Here is a 20,669-nt window from a genome sequence, read left to right as displayed (position 1 = left end):
CATCACGCCCAGCTAATTTTTGTATTTTTTAGTAGAGACGGGGTTTCACCATGTCGGCCAGGCTGGTCTCAAACTCCTAACCTCATGTGATCCACCCTCCTCAGCTTCCCAAAGTGCTGGGATTACAGGTGTGAGCCACTGCGCCTGGCTAGTAATCTACTCTCAAAGCACTTGCAACAGGATGCCAACTAAATATTACTGAGAAAGAAACAGCCACAAGCGTCTTTTGTTTAAGTATGAAGTATTTTAAATGCTTTAAATATCCAGAAAGTATATAACCAACACCATGGACACACCACTCACATTTCATCAGTGCTACATTTTGTTTCAGGTATCTTCCCCTCCCCTCCCCCGTAGACCTCCCCTGTGCTTATCAGGTATCTTTTTAAGAATAAAACATAACAGCCTGGACACAGTGGATCACGCCTGTAATCCCAGCACTTTGGGAGGCCGAGGCAGGCGGACTGCTTGAGCCTAGGAGTTCGAGACCAGCCTGGGCAACATAGTGAAACCCGTCTCTACAAAAAATACAGAAATTAGCCAGGCGTGGTGGCGTATACACCTATAATGCCAGCTACTCAAGAGGCTGAGGCGGGAGGATCATTTAAGCCCAGGTCAAGGCTGCAGTGAGCCATGATCGTGCCTCTGCACCCCAGCCTGGGAGACAGCAAGACCCTGCCTCAAAAAAAGAAAAAAGAAAAAAACATAACAGTCACAGTTATAAGCGCCTTAAGGCACCTCTCCAATTCCATGTCCTTCCTCCTCTCCCTGTTAAAGTTAATTATATAATGATAAAACAGTGTTCCTCTTTATCAGGACCTATGAACAATTCTGTGGTAACTTCGTTAATCCAAATGCTATTATTCAAGATTTACCTGTTATCTGGGTTGTCAGTGAGATGACCACAGGAAGTTCCGAAGACAGAGCCCGGAGACTGACATTGTAGTCAGTACCCGGATGCAGGTCCAAGCACACCTCGGGATCTCGGCTGCTGCTACTGATATTAAAGGTCATTTCCTGGGCAAACTCCTTCTGATACCATCTCTGGCCCCAAATGTGGAACTGAAACACAAAAAAGCTCACTGGGTGAAAGCTTAAAAGACTTTAGATGTCTTGAAACCTCCCCCTTTTCTTTGTTTCTTTTCTTTTTTTTTTTCTTTTTAAGTTGGGGGCCTCACTCTATCACCCACGCTGGAGTACAGTGGCACCATCTCGGCTCACTGCAGCCTCAACCTCCCAGGCTCAAGTGATCCTCCCTCCTCAGCCTCCCATGTAGCTGGGACCACAGATGCGTGCCACTACATCCAGCTAATTTTTGTATGTTTTGTAGAGACAGGGTTTCGCCATGTTGCCCAGCCTGGTCTCAAACTCCTGAGCTCAAGTGATCTGCCTGCCTCGAATCCCAAAGTGCTGGGATTACAGGCGTGAGCCACCACGCCCAACCCCTTCCTGTTTTTATAAGCTTTCTTCCTCTCTCTCTCTCTCTCTAGACTCTAATGTTTCTTCAAAAGGTGAAATGCAGCAGTAAGCAAATATTAGAGTTGCAATACTATAAATACTGTACTTAAAATATTATTCGTATAATAAATATATTTTTAAATAAAAACACACAAAAGGCTGAGGTCCCAATACTGGCAACTTTCTCCTTCTTGTTCTCACACATACAGTGCACATACCCAACAAGAAAGTCTATCGGCAAAACGGCAGGAGCGAGGACAAGAACATTTTCCTAGAAAGAATATTAGGAATCCAAACTAAGCAGGACCTGAATTAAGATACTTGTAGCTGGTCTGGTAAAACCTGAGAAGGGTTTTTCGCCTCTGCCTGCCGCTTCTGGTGACCCTACCCTTTCCTTTACCACCCTGACACTTTGGCCAAGAGACACCCTTTTGTTCTTACTTAATTTCTTGTAGTAGAAGCTCATGCCAGTCTTTCCCCCGCCCCCACCTTTTTTTTTTTTTTGAGATGGAGTCTTGTTCTGTCACCCAGGCTAGAGTGAAATGGCACGATCTCGGCTCACTGCAACCTCTGTCTCCCAGGTTCAAGCAATTTTCCTGTCTCAGCCCCACAAGTAGCTGGGATTACAGGCCCGTGCACCGTGCCTGGATAATTTTTGTATTTTTAGTAGAGACAGGGTTTCACCATGTTGGCCAGGCTGGTCTCAAACTCCTGACCTCAAGTGATCCACCCACCTCAACCTCCCGAAGTGCTGGGATTATAGGCGTGAGCCACTGTGCCCAGCCAGTCCTTCCCTTTCTTACTCACGACTATGTCGAACCTCAAAAGTTCCCCTTGGCTCTCTAGGCAACACGTCCAGACCCTGGTCAGAGACACTGATAAGGACACAGACACACATGCATAAGCCACTGGACTCCTTCCATGGACACTGCCTGAGCATCAACAGCACCAATATAGGAGCGCAAAGAAATTCTCGGCCAGGCGTGGTGGCTCATGCCAGAAATTCCAACACTTGGAGGCTGAAGCAGGAAAACTGATTGAGGCCAGGGGTTTGAGACCAGCCTGAGAAATATAATGATACCGTGTCTCTACAAAAAAAATAAAAACTTAGCCAGGTGTGGTGGTGTACACCTGTAGTTCCAGCTACTCAGGAGACTGAGGCAGGAGAATCACTTGAACCCAGGAGTTCAAAGCTGCAGTGAGTTATGATCATGCCACTGCACCCCAGCGTGAGTGACAAAGCGAGACCCTGTCTCTAAAAAAAATGAGAACACATGGACACAAAGAGGGGAACAACGGACACAAAGAGGGGAACTCCGGGGCCTACTTGAGGGTGAAGGGTGGAAGGAGAAGAGGATCAGAGAAAAATACCTATTGGGCACTATGCTTATTACCTGGGTGACAAAATAATCTATACACCAAACCTCCGTGAAACCTTAGGCCAGGCGTGGTGGCCCCCACACAGTATACCTATAATAAAACTACACCCATACCCCTGAACCTAAAAGTTATATAATTTAAAAAAATAAAAATAAATTTCAAATGTTGAAAACGAAAAAGAAAAGAAGAAATTCTCGTGGCTGTCTCATCTCTCCCCAAGGTTTCTTCTTTTTTTTTTTTGAGACAAAGTCTTGCTCCGTCACCCAGGCTGGGGTTCAGTGGCGCGATCTTGGCTAACGGCAACCTCCACCTCTCGGGTTCAAGCAATTCTCCTGCCTCAGCCTCCTGAGTAGCTGGGATAACAGCCATGTGCCACTACGCTCGGCTCATTTTTATATTTTTTGTAGAGACAGAGTTTCACCATGTTGACCAGGCTGGTCTTGAACTCCTGGCCTCAAGTGATCCACCTGCCTCAGCCTCTCAAAGTGCTGGGATTACAAGTGTGAGCCACTGTGCCCAGCCAAAGGTTTCTGTCTTTAAATATGCAGAAGTGGCCATCTTCTTGCTTCTGGATGCAATTGCCACAGTAAATCGTCTATTGATAATGATAGTTATAGAAGTAGATTTTTAGGTTTGTGGGTATTTTTAAGCCTCCCACATAAGACAACCATCTATAAATACAGTAACTTTCAGTCACTTACTAAATACATCTCCTCCATATCAGCTGTCTTAATGCTTCTCCATCTCAAGCAGGTTTCATTAAATCCTGAAATGTTACTGATGGTCTGTTTTACTGCAACGGAAAAGAAACGAGAAATCAATTTACACTCTATAGAAAAAATACTACCTTTTAACTGAGCCATTTTCCAAGGATAAGTGTTAGCATAAGATGAGTTCAACAGTATTTTAATTTAGAAATTAGTGCTAGCAGTCTCAAAGAAATGCCACTTTTATATTTAGGTAAACTCAGTCTTGATGAAAGATTTCAGATTCAAAGATACCTAATCGGAGGACCCCTCTTAAGAATTATTTTGAGTGGGCCGGGCGCAGTGGCTCATGCCTGTTATCCCAGCACTTTGGGAGGCTGAGGCGGGCAGATCGCTTGAGACCAGGAGTTCGAGACCAGCCTGGCCAACATAATGAAACAAACCCCTTCTCTACTAAAAATACAACAATTAGCTGAGCGTGGTGGTGTGCGCCTGTAGTCCCAGATACTTGGGAGACTGAAGAATCGCTCAAACCTGGGAGGCAGAGGTTGCAGTGAGCAGAGCTCGTGCCACTGCACTCCAGCGTGGGCGACAGAGTGAGAATCTGTCTCAAAAAAAAAAAGAAAAAGGAAAAAAAAATTATTTGAGTTTATTTACTGCAAACTTCCTTGGCTTACTAAGCTAAAATTGTAACTCTTTGTCCTGGACCTTGTATACCCTCATTTATACAAATAAGTGTCGATTTGAAATTCTGAGCTGAGAGCAACATTTCAGCAGAGAATTGCTCCTTGAGGAACTGAAAAAAGTGCTTTCAAGCAATCAGGTTTTTCATGAAGAAAAGAATAGGAGGTGGTGGGAATGCTCTTGGATTGGGCTTCCTTATCTCTTGTGGGCAAAGTATTTCTTGTCCTCTGCTCAGTTTCATGGTAATCAATCTAAAAGACAGTTCAGATCTGATACAGTTTAATGTAGAGGTACACCCCTCCTCCAGTAGTCAAGACTGTTTACTCAAAACCCTGACATCAGAGGTTACTTCCTTCAAAATGATCTCTGTCCCTAAAGAGGAAATAATAGAAGAGACTCGCTAAGAAGTTTCACAGGAACACTGGGATGATTAACGAGTGATAAAGACAACTCCCAAAATACCCGAAAGGAAGGTCTCATGAAAGGTAAGGCTGTATTTTGTAACCCCCTGGCTTGACAGGTTCCTACAAATGAAGCCAAGTAAGTAGACATGACCCCTGTCTGTGGGTTGGGCAGCTTGGCACAGAGAAAGCCTGCATAGGTCACAAGCTGTACCTCAAATATTGCAACACAGAGCAGGTAGGGAACAGGAGGCAAAGATGAACTGGTGATAAGGAACAGGAGGAGTACGGATGATTCCAGGTAATGCAGCCCCACAGCTGGGTAGAGACAGGTTTGGAGATTAGTAGTAGTGGTCCAAAGTTACACTTCTGAAACTTTCAAAATACGAATAACTCCAATAGTATTTAAAGAGTTCTAGACTATACAAAAAGGTGGAAGGCTCCCCAAATCATTTAATATGACTAAATAATCCACAATGCCCAGTATGTGCAAGGATGGCACAGCCAATCACTAAACATCCTATGCCAAATTCACTTGTTGATATAAATACAAAAATCCAAAATAAAATATTAGCAAAAAGAAGTCAGTAGTACATTCAAAGAACAATACACTATGACCAAAGAAGATTTATTCCCAGAATACAGAGAGGATCATTATTGGAAAAGCTATTAATAGGTTAAAAGAGAGAAACCATGTGGTTACTTTTATAATTGGAACTATTAATACATTTAATATACTTTGTTAACTTGAAATCTTAGTGAGCTAGGACTTCATTTGACAGAAACTCCTTAGTTTCATAGGGTTTATAAGAAACCACTACACTCAGTAGTAAAACAATTAAGCAATTTCTACTAAAGTTAAGAACAATACAAGGATGTCTGGTCTTGTAGCTATTACTGAGCCTTGAATATTCAAGAGATTCTAGACAATGCAGAAAAAGGCAAGAAAAAAAAATGAGCTATAAATGCCAGAAAGTGGAACAAATGATGCAACTGCCAGTAAATCTAAGAGACTCAACTAATCAAATATGAAACTGTTGGAAAATAATAGAAAGGCAACACACAAAAACTGATCATTTTCTATCTATCTTCAAGAACAAATATGGTAGCCTAAATAATGACTCCCATCCCCCACCAGCATGTCTACATCCTAGTCCCTGGAACCTGTATGTTACCTTACACGGCAGAAACACTTTGCAGAGGTGACTAAGACAGTGAGATTATCCTGAATTGTCCAGATGGGCTCAATGTGATTACAAAGATCCTTATAAGAGGGCAACAAGAAGAGTTAGAGAGAAGATTCAAGAACGGAAGTGCGGTTAAACTGATGAACTTTAAATATGGAGGGTGGAGCCACAAGCCAAGGAGTGCAGGCAGGATCTAGAAACTGGAAAGGGCGTGGAAATAAATTCGCCCCTAGATCCCCCCCACCCCTGAAGAAACACAGGCCTGCTGACACCTTGATTTCAGCTTAGTAAGACACTTCACACTTCTGACCTCCAGAACTATAAGACATTAAATTCACGTTGCTTTTTGTTTTTGTTTTGTTTTGTTTTGTTTTTTGATACAGTATCTTGCTCTGTCACCCAGGCTGGAGCACAGTGGCCTGATCATGGCTCACTGCAGCCTCGACCTCCTGAGCTCAAGTGATTTCCCTGCCTCAGTCTCTCGAGTAGCTGGGACCACAGGCACAGGCCACCATGTCCGGCTTATTTTTCATTTATTTTAATTTTTTTGTAGAGACGGCGCCTCTATGTTGCCCAGGCTGGGCTCAAACTCCTGGGCTCCCACCTCGGCCTCCCAAAGTGCTGGATTACAAATGTCAGCCACTGCACCCAGCCCTCATGTTATTTTCTGCCACTAAATTTGCAGTAACTTGTCATACTAGCAAAGAAAACTAATACAAGTAGCAGAATATAATAGAAAAATAAAAAGATCCCTATTCATGAGATGGGATATCAAAGCAAACTTCAAATACCTAAAAATAAACCTAACTAGAAATATCCAAAACTTACACAAAGATTTTAAAGAAAAAAAAATTTTTTTTTTTGACATACAGTCTCTCTGTCGCCCAGGCTGGAGTGCAATGGTGCAATCTCGGCTCACTGCAACCTCCGCCTCCTGAGTTCAAGCAATTCTCCTGCCTCAGCTTCCCGAATAGCTGGGACTACAGGCATGTACCACCATGCCTGGCTAATTTTTGTATTTTTAGTAGAGACAGGGTTTCATCATGTTGGCCAGGCTGGTCTCAAACTCCTGACCGCAAGTGATCTGCCCACCTTGGCCTCACAAAGTGCTGGAATTACAGGTGTGAGCCACCACCCCCAGCTGCCACAATTATTTTCTTATCTCATAGGACTATTTTATACTGGTTGAAAAAGCTTTTACAGACCAACATAGATATTAAATTTTAATTGTATATTATAAGACAAAAATATAAGCAAAATTGAGACATTCCTAAAATTTCTTCATGGTCAGTATATAACAAACACTTTTCAATCACTTCTCAATTAAGAGTTATTGGTGTCTATATTTTTCCACACAATAGCATCCTATGAGATATCTATCAGAGTTTGGTGAGGCAGTATTTCTTCAAAATGTGCTCTTTTTTTTTTTTTTCCAAAACTTTCTCACCATCCACTGACACCCATTCTGATGCTGAAAGTTGCTCTTATACTTTGCTGTTCTGTTCCCATTGTGCTTTACATATTATAACACTGTGTCTCAATGTCAAATCATAATGTAGCTTTTTGGAAAAACTTTTAGTAGGCAATTGATCTCAAGACATAAATGGCACCACTAATGTCCATGACTAAATAGAAGTGACAGCACTATAAGCAACTATGACCAATATGATGCATAGATGGACAATGACAATTGTGTTCTTGGCAGCCACCTGACTGTATAACAATTGTAGGATTTCATAGATATCAAAATGTGAAAAAAAAAATGCCTCTGAGAATCAATAAAACATAACATATACAAGTATATTAACAGTATCATTGACTGTAATAACAAAAACTTGAAAGGGAAAAAAATACCCGAAGAACCTTCTACAGAGAATAAGTGAATAAATTAGTATACCTTCATACGATGGAATACTGTGCTTCCCTCAGAGAGAATGAGATGACATTATATGAATTGATATGGAAGTATATCTACAGGATATTGTAAGGCCAAAAGTCAAAGAATAAAATAAAACAGCAAAATGAAGAATAATGTATATACAACTATTTCATTTTTTAAAATTACACACACACATATGCTTAAGTAACCTAACAGTAGTGGTGAGTCTGCAGCTCCTTCTGCTCACAGGAAATGTCTCACTGGCTCACAGTTCAGTTCCACCCGGGTCAGGGAGTGACATTCTCCCTCCAGGTTCCCTTCCCTCCATTCAAGGGGCTTTACAGTTTGAGCCACAGGCAGGTTGAACCCATGATGCGTTCAATGAGGAGAAAAGGATCCCCAGTAGAGCTCATCCCAAGTCCCTTCCTAGTGCTCTCAGATCCTTTGCTATGAAAGATACGTGCCACGGTGTCTCACACAAATCTTCCTTCTCTTATACATTTTTAGTGATTACTCTGTGTTCTCTCTTTTCTCCACCCACTGGGCCAATCCAATCTAGAATCCTGAAGTTGAAAAACCAGAACTGCAAGAATGCCTCAAAAAAGAGAAAATTAAGCTCTTAACTAAACTTTGTTTCTGCTTCATTAGTATGGGCAAACAATTCTGGGCAAAATCAATCACCATGTCCTCTCTGGTCCTGTAGTACCCTGCAAATACCTCAATTCTGCTTTACGTATTGTATTATTGATCTTTGTCTATCACCCCCATTGAACTGATAGCTCCTTGAAGAGAGAGACATCTTCTTAATTTTTACACGCTCAGTGTCTAGGGCAGTGATTGAAACAAATCACAGCAGTTGTAATTGTTTAAATGCAGACAATCAGCAATAAGGGGAAAGCTAAGCAAATGGTATTTCATTGACCCAGTGGAATATAAGTACTCTGAATAAGACATGATTTCTGCCCATAACATGCATTTCATTTAGGAGAGAAGTTATGGCCTATATAAGTATAGTTTTAAAAACAAGGGAGCATATAATAAATGCCAGAAAGCAAATGTAAGTATTGGTTAACATTTGATAGACATTCATCATGTGTCAGGTATTGTGCTGTTTCTCCATATGCTTTAACCCATTTGGTCTTCACAACGAGCCCACGATGTAGATACTGTCAATCCCATTTTCACAGTTAAGGCAACTGGGACACACAGAGGTGAAATAACTTCTCCAAAGTTACAGAGACAGTAAGTGGCAGATCTGGGATTTGAATTTAGATCATCTGACTCAAGAAGAGCTGTGCCAAACTACTTCCTGTGCCAAGCTACCTACGAGCTTTCATCATAAAAGGAGAACAGAAAACATTACAAACTTTAAATTGCTGTTAAGGTTGGGTGCAGTAGCTCACGCCTGTAATCCCAAAACTTTGGGAGGCCGAGGTAGAAGGATTGCTTGAGCCCAGGAGTTTGAGAGCAGCTTTGGCAACATAGTGAGACCCGCCCCCCTCACCACAACCCATCTCTACAAAAAACAAAAAAGTTAGCTGAGCATGGTGGCGGGAGCCTGTAGTACCAGCTACTTGAAAAGCTGAGGCGGAAAGATTGCTTGAGCCCAGGAAGTCAAAGCTGCAGTGAGATGTGGTCCTGCCACTGTCCTCCAGGCTGGGTGACAAAGCGAGACCTTGCCTCTCTAAAACACACACACACACACACACACACACACACACACACGTGTTAAATAGAAAAGTAAATATGAAATTCCAGCAAAATTATCTCTCAATCTCCCGCAAGTCCTTGTGAAGAGCAAGGGGGGCTAGAAGGGGTGTGTGAAATAGAAAAGAGGGAAGCAAGGTGGCCCAGAGTAAGCTAGGTTCACTCCCAGCAAGAGAAACTCCACTCTATGAAAAAGAAAAGAAGAAAAGAAAAGAGACCTGGTATATAGTCAGAGCGCTGACTACAAGGAAAGGATTAAAAGTCCATGAGTTGTCAGGTAGTGGTAAGAAAAAGGCATTGCTTCTGGGAAAGAAAAGGATAAAAGGGAAAGAATGGGTGTCCTTTGGAGACTAAGCAGTGGTGGGCAACAGAAGAGAGAGGGAAATGCAAGATCCTACAAAGCAAAAGAGAACCTAAACTGAGAATACATGATTCATGCCCAGCCTTATCAAAAAACAAAACAAAACCTTTAAAGAAACTGCATTTCACTCAGTGACAGGAGAGGGCACTCTTAACCTAGAAATCTTAGTAACCATCCTAAACCAGCAATTCTGTCCCTGGAATTAATGGACAAAAGCAGTTTGTATTTCATATATATATAGACACACACACACACACACACACATATATATTATACATATATGTATATTTAATATACATATATATAAAATTAAAACAATGCAGCTTGTAAAAAGCTCTACATTTTTTTAAACCCACAAACTGGGGTGGTAGGGGAGTCCTATACATTAGTAAACTGAAATAAGTATTCTCAAGCATTTGGGGGTATGAAGAAAACTCTTTAAGTCAGAAATTTTAAAACGTTTTTTTTTCTTTTTGAGATGAAGTCTCATTCTGTCACCCAGGCTGGAGTGCAGTGGCACGATCTCTGCTCACTGCAGCCTCTGCTCACTGAACCCTCCTGGGTTCAAGTGACTCTTCTGCCTCAACTTCCTGAGTAGCTGGAATTACAGATGTGCACCACCAAGCCTGGCTAATTTTTGTATCTTTAGTAGAGACGGGGTTTCACCATGTTGGCCAGGCTGGTCTTGAACTCCTGACCTCAAGTGATCTGCTCCCCTCAGCCTCCCAAAGTGCTGGGATTACAGGTGTGAGTCACTGAGCCAGGCCTAGAAAATTTAAAACTTAAAACATAAATGGACAAAAAACTAGGGAGGAAATGAAACAGGTGACTGAGTTCAGGGAAAAAAAATGAAAATACAAAATCACATTAGAAATAATAAAGACTAAATTCCATGGTGCCTAAAGAAGGGTAGATTTAATTGAAGAAATACAGGAAAACAACTGAAAATAATTAAAATGAGATCAAAAAGAAGTTAAAAGGGTCAAAAATAAAGTGAATGAAGCGGAATACAGGCAAAGATCCAACATACATATAATTAAATTATCTGAAGAAGATAAACAAGCATGAAACAGAATTAGTGTTTAAAACTATAATTCAAGATAACTTTACAAGAATAAAGAGGCCTGAGTAGAAATACTAAAGGGATACACTGGGTACCTGTGAAATCTGACTGCAAAATGGGGTGACAATCAACCCCAAAATGTATTCAAGTAAAACTATGAGATTTTAAAGATAAAGAAAGAAATCCTCAGGGTCTTCACTCAAAGAAATAAACAAATAAGATACAAGGGCAAAAGAATCGGGCTGCATCAGGCTTCTCAAAAGCTACATAGAAAGCAAGGCAACAAAAGAACTGAATCTTTTTAAGAAACTCAAATCAAGAAAGTGTGAATTAAGATTTTTATATCTAGCCAAGCTGCCTTTCAAGTGTCAAGGCTATAGAGAAACAATTCTAAATATCCAAGAACTCAAGGAACACTGTGCTCTTAAGGAATCTACTGGAAAATGAGCTTCATCCAAGAGATAAACTGGGGAAACTTCAGTAAAAGGATTGGTGATAAGCATTTGCTATATTCAACTGTAGCTCTAAGACAAAAATAAAGATGGGGCGAGACAGAAGAATGATATATAAATGCTATATGTTTTCATAAAGTAGAAATAATGCAACTGAAAAACTGAGAGGAAAAGGGACACAGAAAAAGGAAAATAGAATAAATCAGTTGTGTCAACAGTTGAATGTCATAAAGGCAATACATGAATTAAAGTATGCCATTAAAAACTGTCAAACCAGGCCAGGTGCAGTGGCTCAGACCTGTAATCCTAGCACTTTGGGAGGCCAAGGTAGGAGGATTGCTTAAGGCCAGGGGTTCAGTTCTAGCCTGGACAATATAGGGAGAACCTGTCTCTACTAAAATAAAAAATGAAAATAACAAAATTAGCCAAGCATGGTGGCTGTAGCCCCAGCTTTTTGGGAAGCTGAGATTGGAGGATCACTTGAACCCAGGAGTTCAAGGCTGTAGTGAGCTATGATCATGCCACTGCACTTCAGCCTGGGAGTGAGACCCCATCTCAAAAAGAAAAAAAGAAAAAAAAACTGACAAACCAGCTGAGTGTGGTGGTTCACGCCTGTAATTCCAGCACTTTGGGAGGCCAAAGGTGGGAGGATCACTTGAGGTCAGAAGTTTGAAATCAGCTTGGGCAACAAAGTGAGACCTTGTCTCTACAAAAAGTTTTAAAATTAGCTGAGCACAGTGGCTTACGCCTCTAGTCCCAGCTACTCAGGAGGCTAAGGCAAAAGAATCACTTGATCCTGGGAGGTTGCGGCTACAGTGAGCGATGATCAATCCACTGCACTCCAGTGTGGGCAACAGGGCTAGATTCTGTCTTAAAAACAAAAAAACAAACAAACAAACAAATAAACCTGACAAACCAGATGGTGAAAAGTTAAATGAGAAAACAGAAGGGAGTCAGGGCATTTTTTAAAGGTACAAAGGTAACCACTAGAAAAATATAAACCTTCCTTCAAAAATTAATAAATAAAAGCAAATAAAATCTATCATACAGAGAAAGAAATGCAGAAAATATAACACAATACATATAGTAGTTGTAACATAAAATAATAGGACGGAGTTGAAACCATAAGAAAGTAGGCACTGCAATCCCTATATAAGACAAAGTAGAATTCAAATCGAAAAGCACTAAATATGACAAAGGACAATTTTTAATGCTAAAAGCCACAAGTCACAATGAAGATATAGTACAACTACCTTTGTAAAGCAAAAGAAAATATAAGAAAAGATATAATAACTATGAAAGCAGAAACTGGCCAGGCGCGGTGGCTCACACCTGTAATCCCAGCACTTTGGGAGGCCAAGGAAGGTGGATTACCTGAGGTCAGGACCAGCCTGGCCAACATGGTGAAACCCTGTCTCTACTAAAAATACAAAAATTAGCCAGGCGTGGTGGCACACGCCTGTAGTCCCATCTATTCAGAAGGCTGAAGCAGGAGAATCGCTTGAACCAGGGAGGCAGAGGTTGCAGCGAGCTGAGATTGTGCCACTGCACTCCAGCCTGGGTGACAGAGCAAGATTCCATCTTTAAAAAAAAGAAAAAAAGAAAACAGAAATTAATGATATAGAGTAAGAATCAAGAAGTTTTATCTATAAAGGGCCAGATAAGTAAATATTTTAAGCTTTCCAGGCTGACAGTTCTGTCAGAACTACTCAACTCTGCCTTTGTTCCAATAAAACTATATATGAAAACAGGTGACAGGCCAGATTTGTTCTGCAAGTCATAGTTTGTTAATCCCTGATATTGTGAGAGAGAAAAAAATAGCATATCCAATTAATAAACCAAAATCTTAGAAAAACCAATAAAATAAACAAACCACTTAGCTAATTTAACTTAGAAAGGGGGCAGAAAATAAAGATAAAGGGAGACATGATCACCGAGACAGAAGAAACTTCAGAAAGTTAAACAAAACTACTTTGCAGATCAGTGCACAAATAAATTTTAAAACTTAGATGAAATAGGTAATTCCTTGGAAAATCTGGTTTACCAAAATTGACTCCATTAAACAGAAAAAGCTTAAACCGACCAATTTCCATAGAAAAAATTGAGAATGTCATCAAGGAACAATCCCACAGAAAAGCCCCATACCCAGATCATTTCATAGAATTTGATGGATTCTACCAAACCATCTAAAATCAGATAGTCCAAATGCTATGTGAATTGTCCCAGGCATAAATAATGAGGAAAACTTTACAAATTCTTTTTATGAAGAAAGGAAAATACCAATGCTTAAACCTGATAAAGATAGTGGAAAAAAAAATAGAGAAAAGTGTAGACCAACATCACTTATAAATATTGGTGCAAAAATGCAAAAGAAAACATTAGTGAACAGAATCTAACACCACATAAGACAATACTCAATGACCAAGTGGGATATATTACAGGAAGGGGTAGGACTGCAAGAAAGGGAAAAACTTGAAATTATATCAAATTTAAAAATTATATGTAAATAAAAGTTTTTAAAATATCTTGTAGTTAGCTTTCCTTTGCATGGTACTAAGGAATATTTTAGACTAAAATGTATGTGATCCTTTCTCTGATTTCAGCCTAGGGGAGAACAGTTTTGGAGTCTGTCTGTACGCATGATTAGAAAATGAAGGTCCTAAAAAGAATGAGATGAATCTATTGCCTTCAGAGCCACTTAGAACCCATTTAGTGGAAGGCTCCAATTCTAAACAACATTCATCTTTATGAGTAAAGGTAATGGATATGGTCCCACTAAGCTGGATCTACAAGGTCACTATCTTATCTGTTAAAAGAGCAAACATTTACTCTCTCCGTACTTGGCATATTCAGATGATTGTATATTCCATGTAAAATATATGCCAATTTCTGGCTTGACCAACTGCAAGTATGGGTTTCTTAGGCTAATGGTGTGTAAGAAAAGGAGGGAGACTTCAGGCACAACGCTTCAACCACAGAATGCTGTTATAATATTTATCATTCTGTGGAAAAATATCGGAAACAACATTAAATGATTTATGGTCTTTATTATCTTTTGTTCAGACTGTAATTCTGTGAAGAGGAATCCGTTACAAGGAAGTTTTATCAAGTCCACATAGATCTCAAATGATGCACGCTGTTCAAAACCTGCAGCAGAAAGTCACCTTCGAAGTGATGGTTTTCTATCAGGGCTTTACTCCCCAGTAAGAGTGCTCTGTTCCTTCTCCTTGTAGGATTTTTTAAAATTTACCAACATTATTTTGGGAATATCTAAATGCATGCAATCTTCTGCTGAAAGGAACTGAAAAAAAAGCATTCTTTTGTACATAAATAATAACAATTTTTAAATCTCTAATTAGAAGTAGCCTATATAGACAGTTGGCTTTGCAAGCTAAATATTGTCAAAAAGAATAGCTATAAATCAACTATCCTGAAAGCAAAGTTACTATTGTATAACTGCTCTATAAATAGTAGTATCATCTTAGTTATCCTTGATTTACATTTGGGGAGCAGTTTATCTTAAAGAGGGCAACAGGATAAAGCTGGGAGCTTTACTGTTAGTTTATTGAAATTTATTGAATTTTTTATTTGAAATTTTTCTTTAGACAAATTTGGTATTGGTTAGAACAACTGTGAAATTTTTCAAGCTAAACACCTGTGACTATATTATATGGAGAGGAATTCTGAGGGTTCAATCACCCATTCATCGGCAGAGCAGATTCAAACAATTCCCTTGGCTCAGCTCCCTAGGCTCAACCTTCCAACAGAGGAGGGCAGCCTTCAATTCAAGCACAAGTCCTTGTTATTCAATTGGCAGCACAGAACAATTGCTCCGTGGGTACGTACAAGAGAAAACAGTTGCTAGCTCAGTGACACCAAACATTCATCAAATCTCAGTTGAGGGAAACAATATTTAGAAAACAATGCTTGAAAGAAATGGACTCCAGTCATACCTCCAAATAATCTAAATAACCTAATCCTACCCCTGAATCAAGCCAGATCAGCAAACAGTAGGCATTTCTAATGCATCTTTTCTGCCACTCTACACTGAATTGTGCTTTTCTGTGTTCAGGGGAAATATAAAAAAAATAGCCTTATAAAATCCTCATAAAATGCTGCTCAGACACTGTCCTGTTTATGAGACCCCCTGGAATCAGAAATTCCTAACTGATTCTTAATGTTGAAAAAGAATTGTACTTCTGAAAAACACTGCTTCGTTGTAACATTATGGACAATGCCATGGTTCCCTTTCTGGCTGGATGGGAAAACTTAAACCTAAATTTGTGAGGCACTAATGAACAAGTAAATAGGTTATAAGGGCATGAATTATTCTTAACCTTATTCCTGTATTTTTTATGTCTCTGTTTTTGTTTTCTTTCTTCTTTAGCCTAGACATCTAACCTATTATCTTTTATTGTATATACCCATGCAGGTCACTTAAAGTCTTTCCTAGAAATAAAACAGAATATAAATACTCTTTTGTTTTAAAAAATTCTACATTTAATAACAATGTAATGAATCACAATGGAAAAGATCAATAGATTTGACTGTATGGCAATCTAAAACTTTTATATGTCAAAAACATCATAAACAAAATTGAAAGAAACCATAAAACAGAAGAAAGAAAACATAAATAATAACCAAAGAAGTCATGCTCTTAGTATATGAATAAACTATCTATGTCCATAAGAACATGAAATTTGATCAATAAATAAAATAATGATGGTAAATCAAGAAATTTGGACAAATTTTTCCTTCAAAACAAATGAATTTGAAGGAACCTAAAAGTAATTAAATTGCTTTCCTAACATAGACTCCTACAACTATAATGGACCTTTCCTGTTCAAGATAATTACAGAGATCAGTGACCTTGCTTGAGTGTATCAAAGGTTGCTATTTACCTGTCGTTCCAGTTCCGTAAAGGAAAAGACAATTTTGGCTTCTCCTTATTCCCCATATGTTAATACTCAAGGAAAGAACAGTATATATGTAATCTAACTGGTAGGAGACTGCCATTCCTTGAGTCACATTTCCAAGTAATAAGTTCATATATTACAGGTCGCCACCCAAACAAAATGCAGACTTGCTCTCTGGTACCCGCCTGTGCACAGGTACAAGGGGGACTCTGGGTATCTCCGGTCTTCAGGAGGTAAGTAACCAGTGTCTGCCACCACCCTTTCCTCTGCTTTTCAGCCTGAGACTGGGTGGGTAAGCCAGGCAAGGCTCCCTTCCAGAGCCACCTGCCCATATTTCCATGGGGAAAGTAAGTAGGAAGTTCTACTTGGCCACAACAGCTAAACCTCATCCTTCAATATAGCTTTTACCTGAAATTCAGTGTTGGAGAGAGAGTTCCTGGAAACTTGCCCAGATCAATAAAGTTGATATTTATCATTTATCTATCTGTTTGTCCTGTGCAATCTCATACGGAAAGGAGAGATAAGATTCAGTATCTCCCTGCAAAAGGCAGATATACTCATTGGGGTCTTGAGTATAAAGATAAGAGCTGCCACAGGGGAGTAAGGCACCATGAGGGAAGATGAGAGCTCCTAATCTCTGCAACTGGAATTCAGGAACAGATGAGGTAGGTAGATATCTGATTACCAGGAAAACTTTGCAAATCAGACAAAGCTCTAAGACACTGGGTTTTTAGGCAGGAGCAGATGGAATTATTTTAGCTTCCACTTTTTTCTTTTAGTCTTTCTTTTCTTATTATGTCTCTGCCTGCAAGAGCTTTGATATTGCCCAGAAGTAGCTAAGGTTTATGTGGTTAGAGCAATGCAACTCAAAATGTAGACTGACAATATCAGCAAGGCCTGAAAGCTTGCTAGAAATGAAAATTTGCTCCCCTCCCCAAAGGCCTACTGAATCAGAACCTCTGGGATGTGGCCCAGGAACCTGTGTTTTCATAAGCTCTCCAGGTAATTGCTATATTTGCTAAAGTTTAATATGCACAGAGGGAGCAATAGTGGGAGGTTTTAAAGAGCATTTTGGGGAGCTAGATATTAGTAGACAACACTAGATTAGCTTGCCAAAATTCCATTTCTCTTTATATCGTTTGGAATTTCATCCAGGGCTAAGGAGAGAACCGCAGGAAGATTGGATCCATGGCTTCTCCACAGGCTGAGTTCACTCCCACACCAAGGTCTTTTAAATGGCCCTAGATGATCTGTTTCACAGAAACTCAGACTGGGGATTCTAGATAAGAAATTGTTTGGGAGTTAAAGTAGAAAAAAAGTCCAGTGGAATTATTACAAACTCAAATGCTAAAAAGAAATAACAAAAAGTGTATACCTAGAACTCTGTTCCTAGAAATGAGATTTTTCCCATCTCTGAAAAAAGAATGAAATCAGTTTCCAAAACAGGTTTTGTTCTCACAGATAGGATAAGATTTAGGGAGAAAGGATAAGATTAGGGAGAATGAAATCAAGTGGAGGAAATAACACTAAGAAGAAAATTTGAAATCATACTGGCTCAGTTAGAAAAATATGACAAGGAAAAGTTTTAAATAGGGGAACGAGAATAGGCATTAATGAGAACTCTTCGTTTCTTCCTTAATAACTGGAACTGTGATACTCCAAAGCTAGAGAAATGTGAACATGTTTAAAAACAGAATGATCAGTGTAGAATTCTTCAAGCATCACTAAGTGAGTTTCAAGGTGGCATTGTTTTTGTAGATGAGGCAACAGGTATTGCACCGGCTATAAGGACGTCTGCCTGAGAAATAGAGCTGTATTAAACAATGTCCAGGGAGAATGACAATTGATCAAGCCCAGGCTAGGGTTTAGGCTGAACTGAATAGAAAGAAATGCCTCCTAGTGAAAATGAAAGTGGGAAGAGGGTTTTTTTTTTGTTTTTTGTTTTTTTTGAGACGGAGTCTTGCTCTGTCACCCAGGCTGGAGTGCAGTGGCGCAATCTCGGCTCACTGCAAGCTCCGCCTCCCGGGTTCATGCCATTCTCCTGCCTCAGCCTCCCTAGAAGCTGGGACTACAGGCGCCCGCCACCACGCCCAGCTAATTTTTTTATATTTTTAGTAGAGACCGGGTTTCACAGTGTTCACCAAGACGGTCTCGATCTCCTGACCTCGTGATCTGCCCGCCTTGGGCTCCCAAAGTGCTGGGATTACAGGCGTGAGCCACCATGCCCGGCGGAAGAAGGTATTTTAACACTGGATGTTTGCGGCAGGTCCAGAGCTCTGTGACATCATTCTTTCTCTACAGAGACCTCAGAGGCAGATTCCAAAGTAATATGTGAGGAGAACAAAAATCTAAGTCTGAAAACAAAAAGCAAATATAGAGAAGGAAAAATACTAAGACCTAGAAAAGGTATGAGTCCTACCTGGCAATAAAGAAGGAACAGAAACAACTTAGATGGAAGGGTAAAGGCTTAGAGCTGAGCAGGACCTGCTAAGTAAGAATGTTCTCAGAGGGACCTTGAACATTGCAGGCTTATCTCTGATACAGAAAAGGAAGCGGGAACAAGAAGAAGTGTTTCAGTTCCCATCAAAGAAGCACCGACCATTTAAGTCTTGGAAATTCAATTCCAAGAAGCTAGGGCTTGGGTGAAATGCCACTAGTCCAGGGGATTTCCTGGACCTCATCAGACTAGTGAAAGTTCAGATTCTGGAAACCCAACAGCAGCTCACTGATCAGCTGAGGGTAATTCCCCATGGGAGACAAAAGGGAAAATCTCCTAACCAGGAAGTAGGACTCACAGGCAGACATTCAATAATAGGACCCTGTGGAGTCCAGAACTAAAACAATTTAGGGACTCTTTCTGGGTTTATAGAAATTCAGAGAAAAGAGTGAGAAATGGAGACAGGAAAGAAAGCATACAAGACAATGTATCTGACTTGAAGAGTTTCCTAAGATAAATATGGGGTGTCCTGCCCAGAAAGAAGGGAGGCTCTTTCACTAAACAGATAAAGATCTTCAGCAATGGTGAAGCTTGGGTAGAAATAGGGCTCAAGGGAGCAATGAAAATGGCAAGGTTCTAAATCCCTGGAATGGGCATCAAGAAAGACCCAGAGCCACCACCGCAAATGTCTAAAATTTTCAAGGAGAGTACAAAATGAATCCAACTACCCTGATGAGAAGACATTTCCCAATCTACGTTTAAATTGACACGTGGTAAACTCCAGACTGCTTGGTAACCTACAGAGGGTGAACTATGGCATGCTACGTTATACTTACTACTAGTAATTTAGGAAGGCAAAGGAGAAGATAACAACAGGCTTTTTTCTGAACTTAACACCACCGGCCTCTCATTTATTATACTTATGCTAGAGTTTAGACCTCATCTCTCACTACTGTCCCCAGCTCTCTGCTCCAGCCATACTGGTTTCCATGGCATTCCTAGAATATGCCAAGGATGTGCCTGCTTCAAAACCTCGGCATTTGCCACTCCCCTGTACACCAAAGGAGTAGCATCTATTACAAAACAAGATTCCTAGGTTTCAACAGCTAGAACACACTCTCCATTCAGCAGGACACTCTGGCTGAGATTCAGCAGAAAAGATGTAGGATAGAAAAAAATTGGGGACTTCATGCCTTTACATATTAGTTTATTTTACAAGGAGAGGTGGATTTTATTTATTCTTTATTTCTGTATCTGAGGCGATCTTGCTCTGTTGCCCAGGCTGAAGTGCAGTGGCGCAATCTCAGCTCACTGCAGCCTCAACCTCCCAGGCTCAAGAGATCCTCCCACCTCAGCCTCCAGAGTAGCTGGGACCACAGGTGTGTGCCACCACACCCAGCTAATTTTTGTATCATTTATAGAGACAGGGTTTCACTATGTTTCCCAGGCTGGTCTCAAACTCCTGAGCTCAAGCAATCCACCCGCCTCAGCCTCCTATAGTGCTGGAATTACAGACGTGAGCCACTACACCCAGCCAGATTTTATTTATAGATTTTTATTTCTCTAAGAATTGAATAATTGGAGGGAATTCATATTCAATTTGTGAGCATTACTATACAGCTGAAAATGTGTTGGGGGGGTAGGTTTATGTTGTCATGAGGTGCTCCTTGTGCAAACTCTGCTGATACAGACAGGACAAGGTGCTAGGCTCAATCTGATATGAAAAATAGGATAAAAACTGAAGCCGGACACAGTGGCTCACACCTGTAATCCCAGCACTTTGGGAGGCTGAATTGGGAGACCTCACCTGAGGTCAGGAGTTCGAGACCAGCCTGACCAACATGGTGAAACCATGTATCTACTAAAAATAAAAAAATTAGCTGGCCATGGTGGTATGCGCCTGTAGTCCCAGCTACTCAGGAGGCTGAGGCAGGAGGATCGCTTAAGCCCAGGAGGTGGAGGTTGCAGTGAGCCAAGATGGCACCCGGCACTCCAGCTTGGGTGACAGAGTGAGACGCCATCTCAAAAAAAAAAAAA

The 20,669-nt window shown here is 40.4% G+C and overlaps 1 protein-coding gene across 2 annotated transcripts in view; it reads right to left on the bottom strand.

Annotated features, from left to right (window-relative positions):
* The window catches only part of SUSD1 (sushi domain containing 1), a 128,807-nt gene that overhangs the window by 47,780 nt on the left and 60,358 nt on the right, over nucleotides 1-20,669 (bottom strand). For both annotated transcript variants that reach the window (XM_011992456.1, XM_011992458.1), the window contains exons 10-11: nucleotides 3,540-3,631; nucleotides 876-1,062 (exon numbers count right to left, since the gene is read on the bottom strand). In XM_011992456.1, coding sequence (XP_011847846.1) covers nucleotides 876-1,062; nucleotides 3,540-3,631 — 279 coding nt within the window. The remainder of the gene's footprint in view (nucleotides 1-875; nucleotides 1,063-3,539; nucleotides 3,632-20,669) is intronic.

Source organism: Mandrillus leucophaeus, unplaced genomic scaffold, assembly GCF_000951045.1.
Source record: "Mandrillus leucophaeus isolate KB7577 unplaced genomic scaffold, Mleu.le_1.0 Scaffold410, whole genome shotgun sequence".
NCBI classification, from domain to species: domain Eukaryota; kingdom Metazoa; phylum Chordata; class Mammalia; order Primates; family Cercopithecidae; genus Mandrillus; species Mandrillus leucophaeus.
This window is presented reverse-complemented; position numbering and strand designations above follow the sequence as displayed.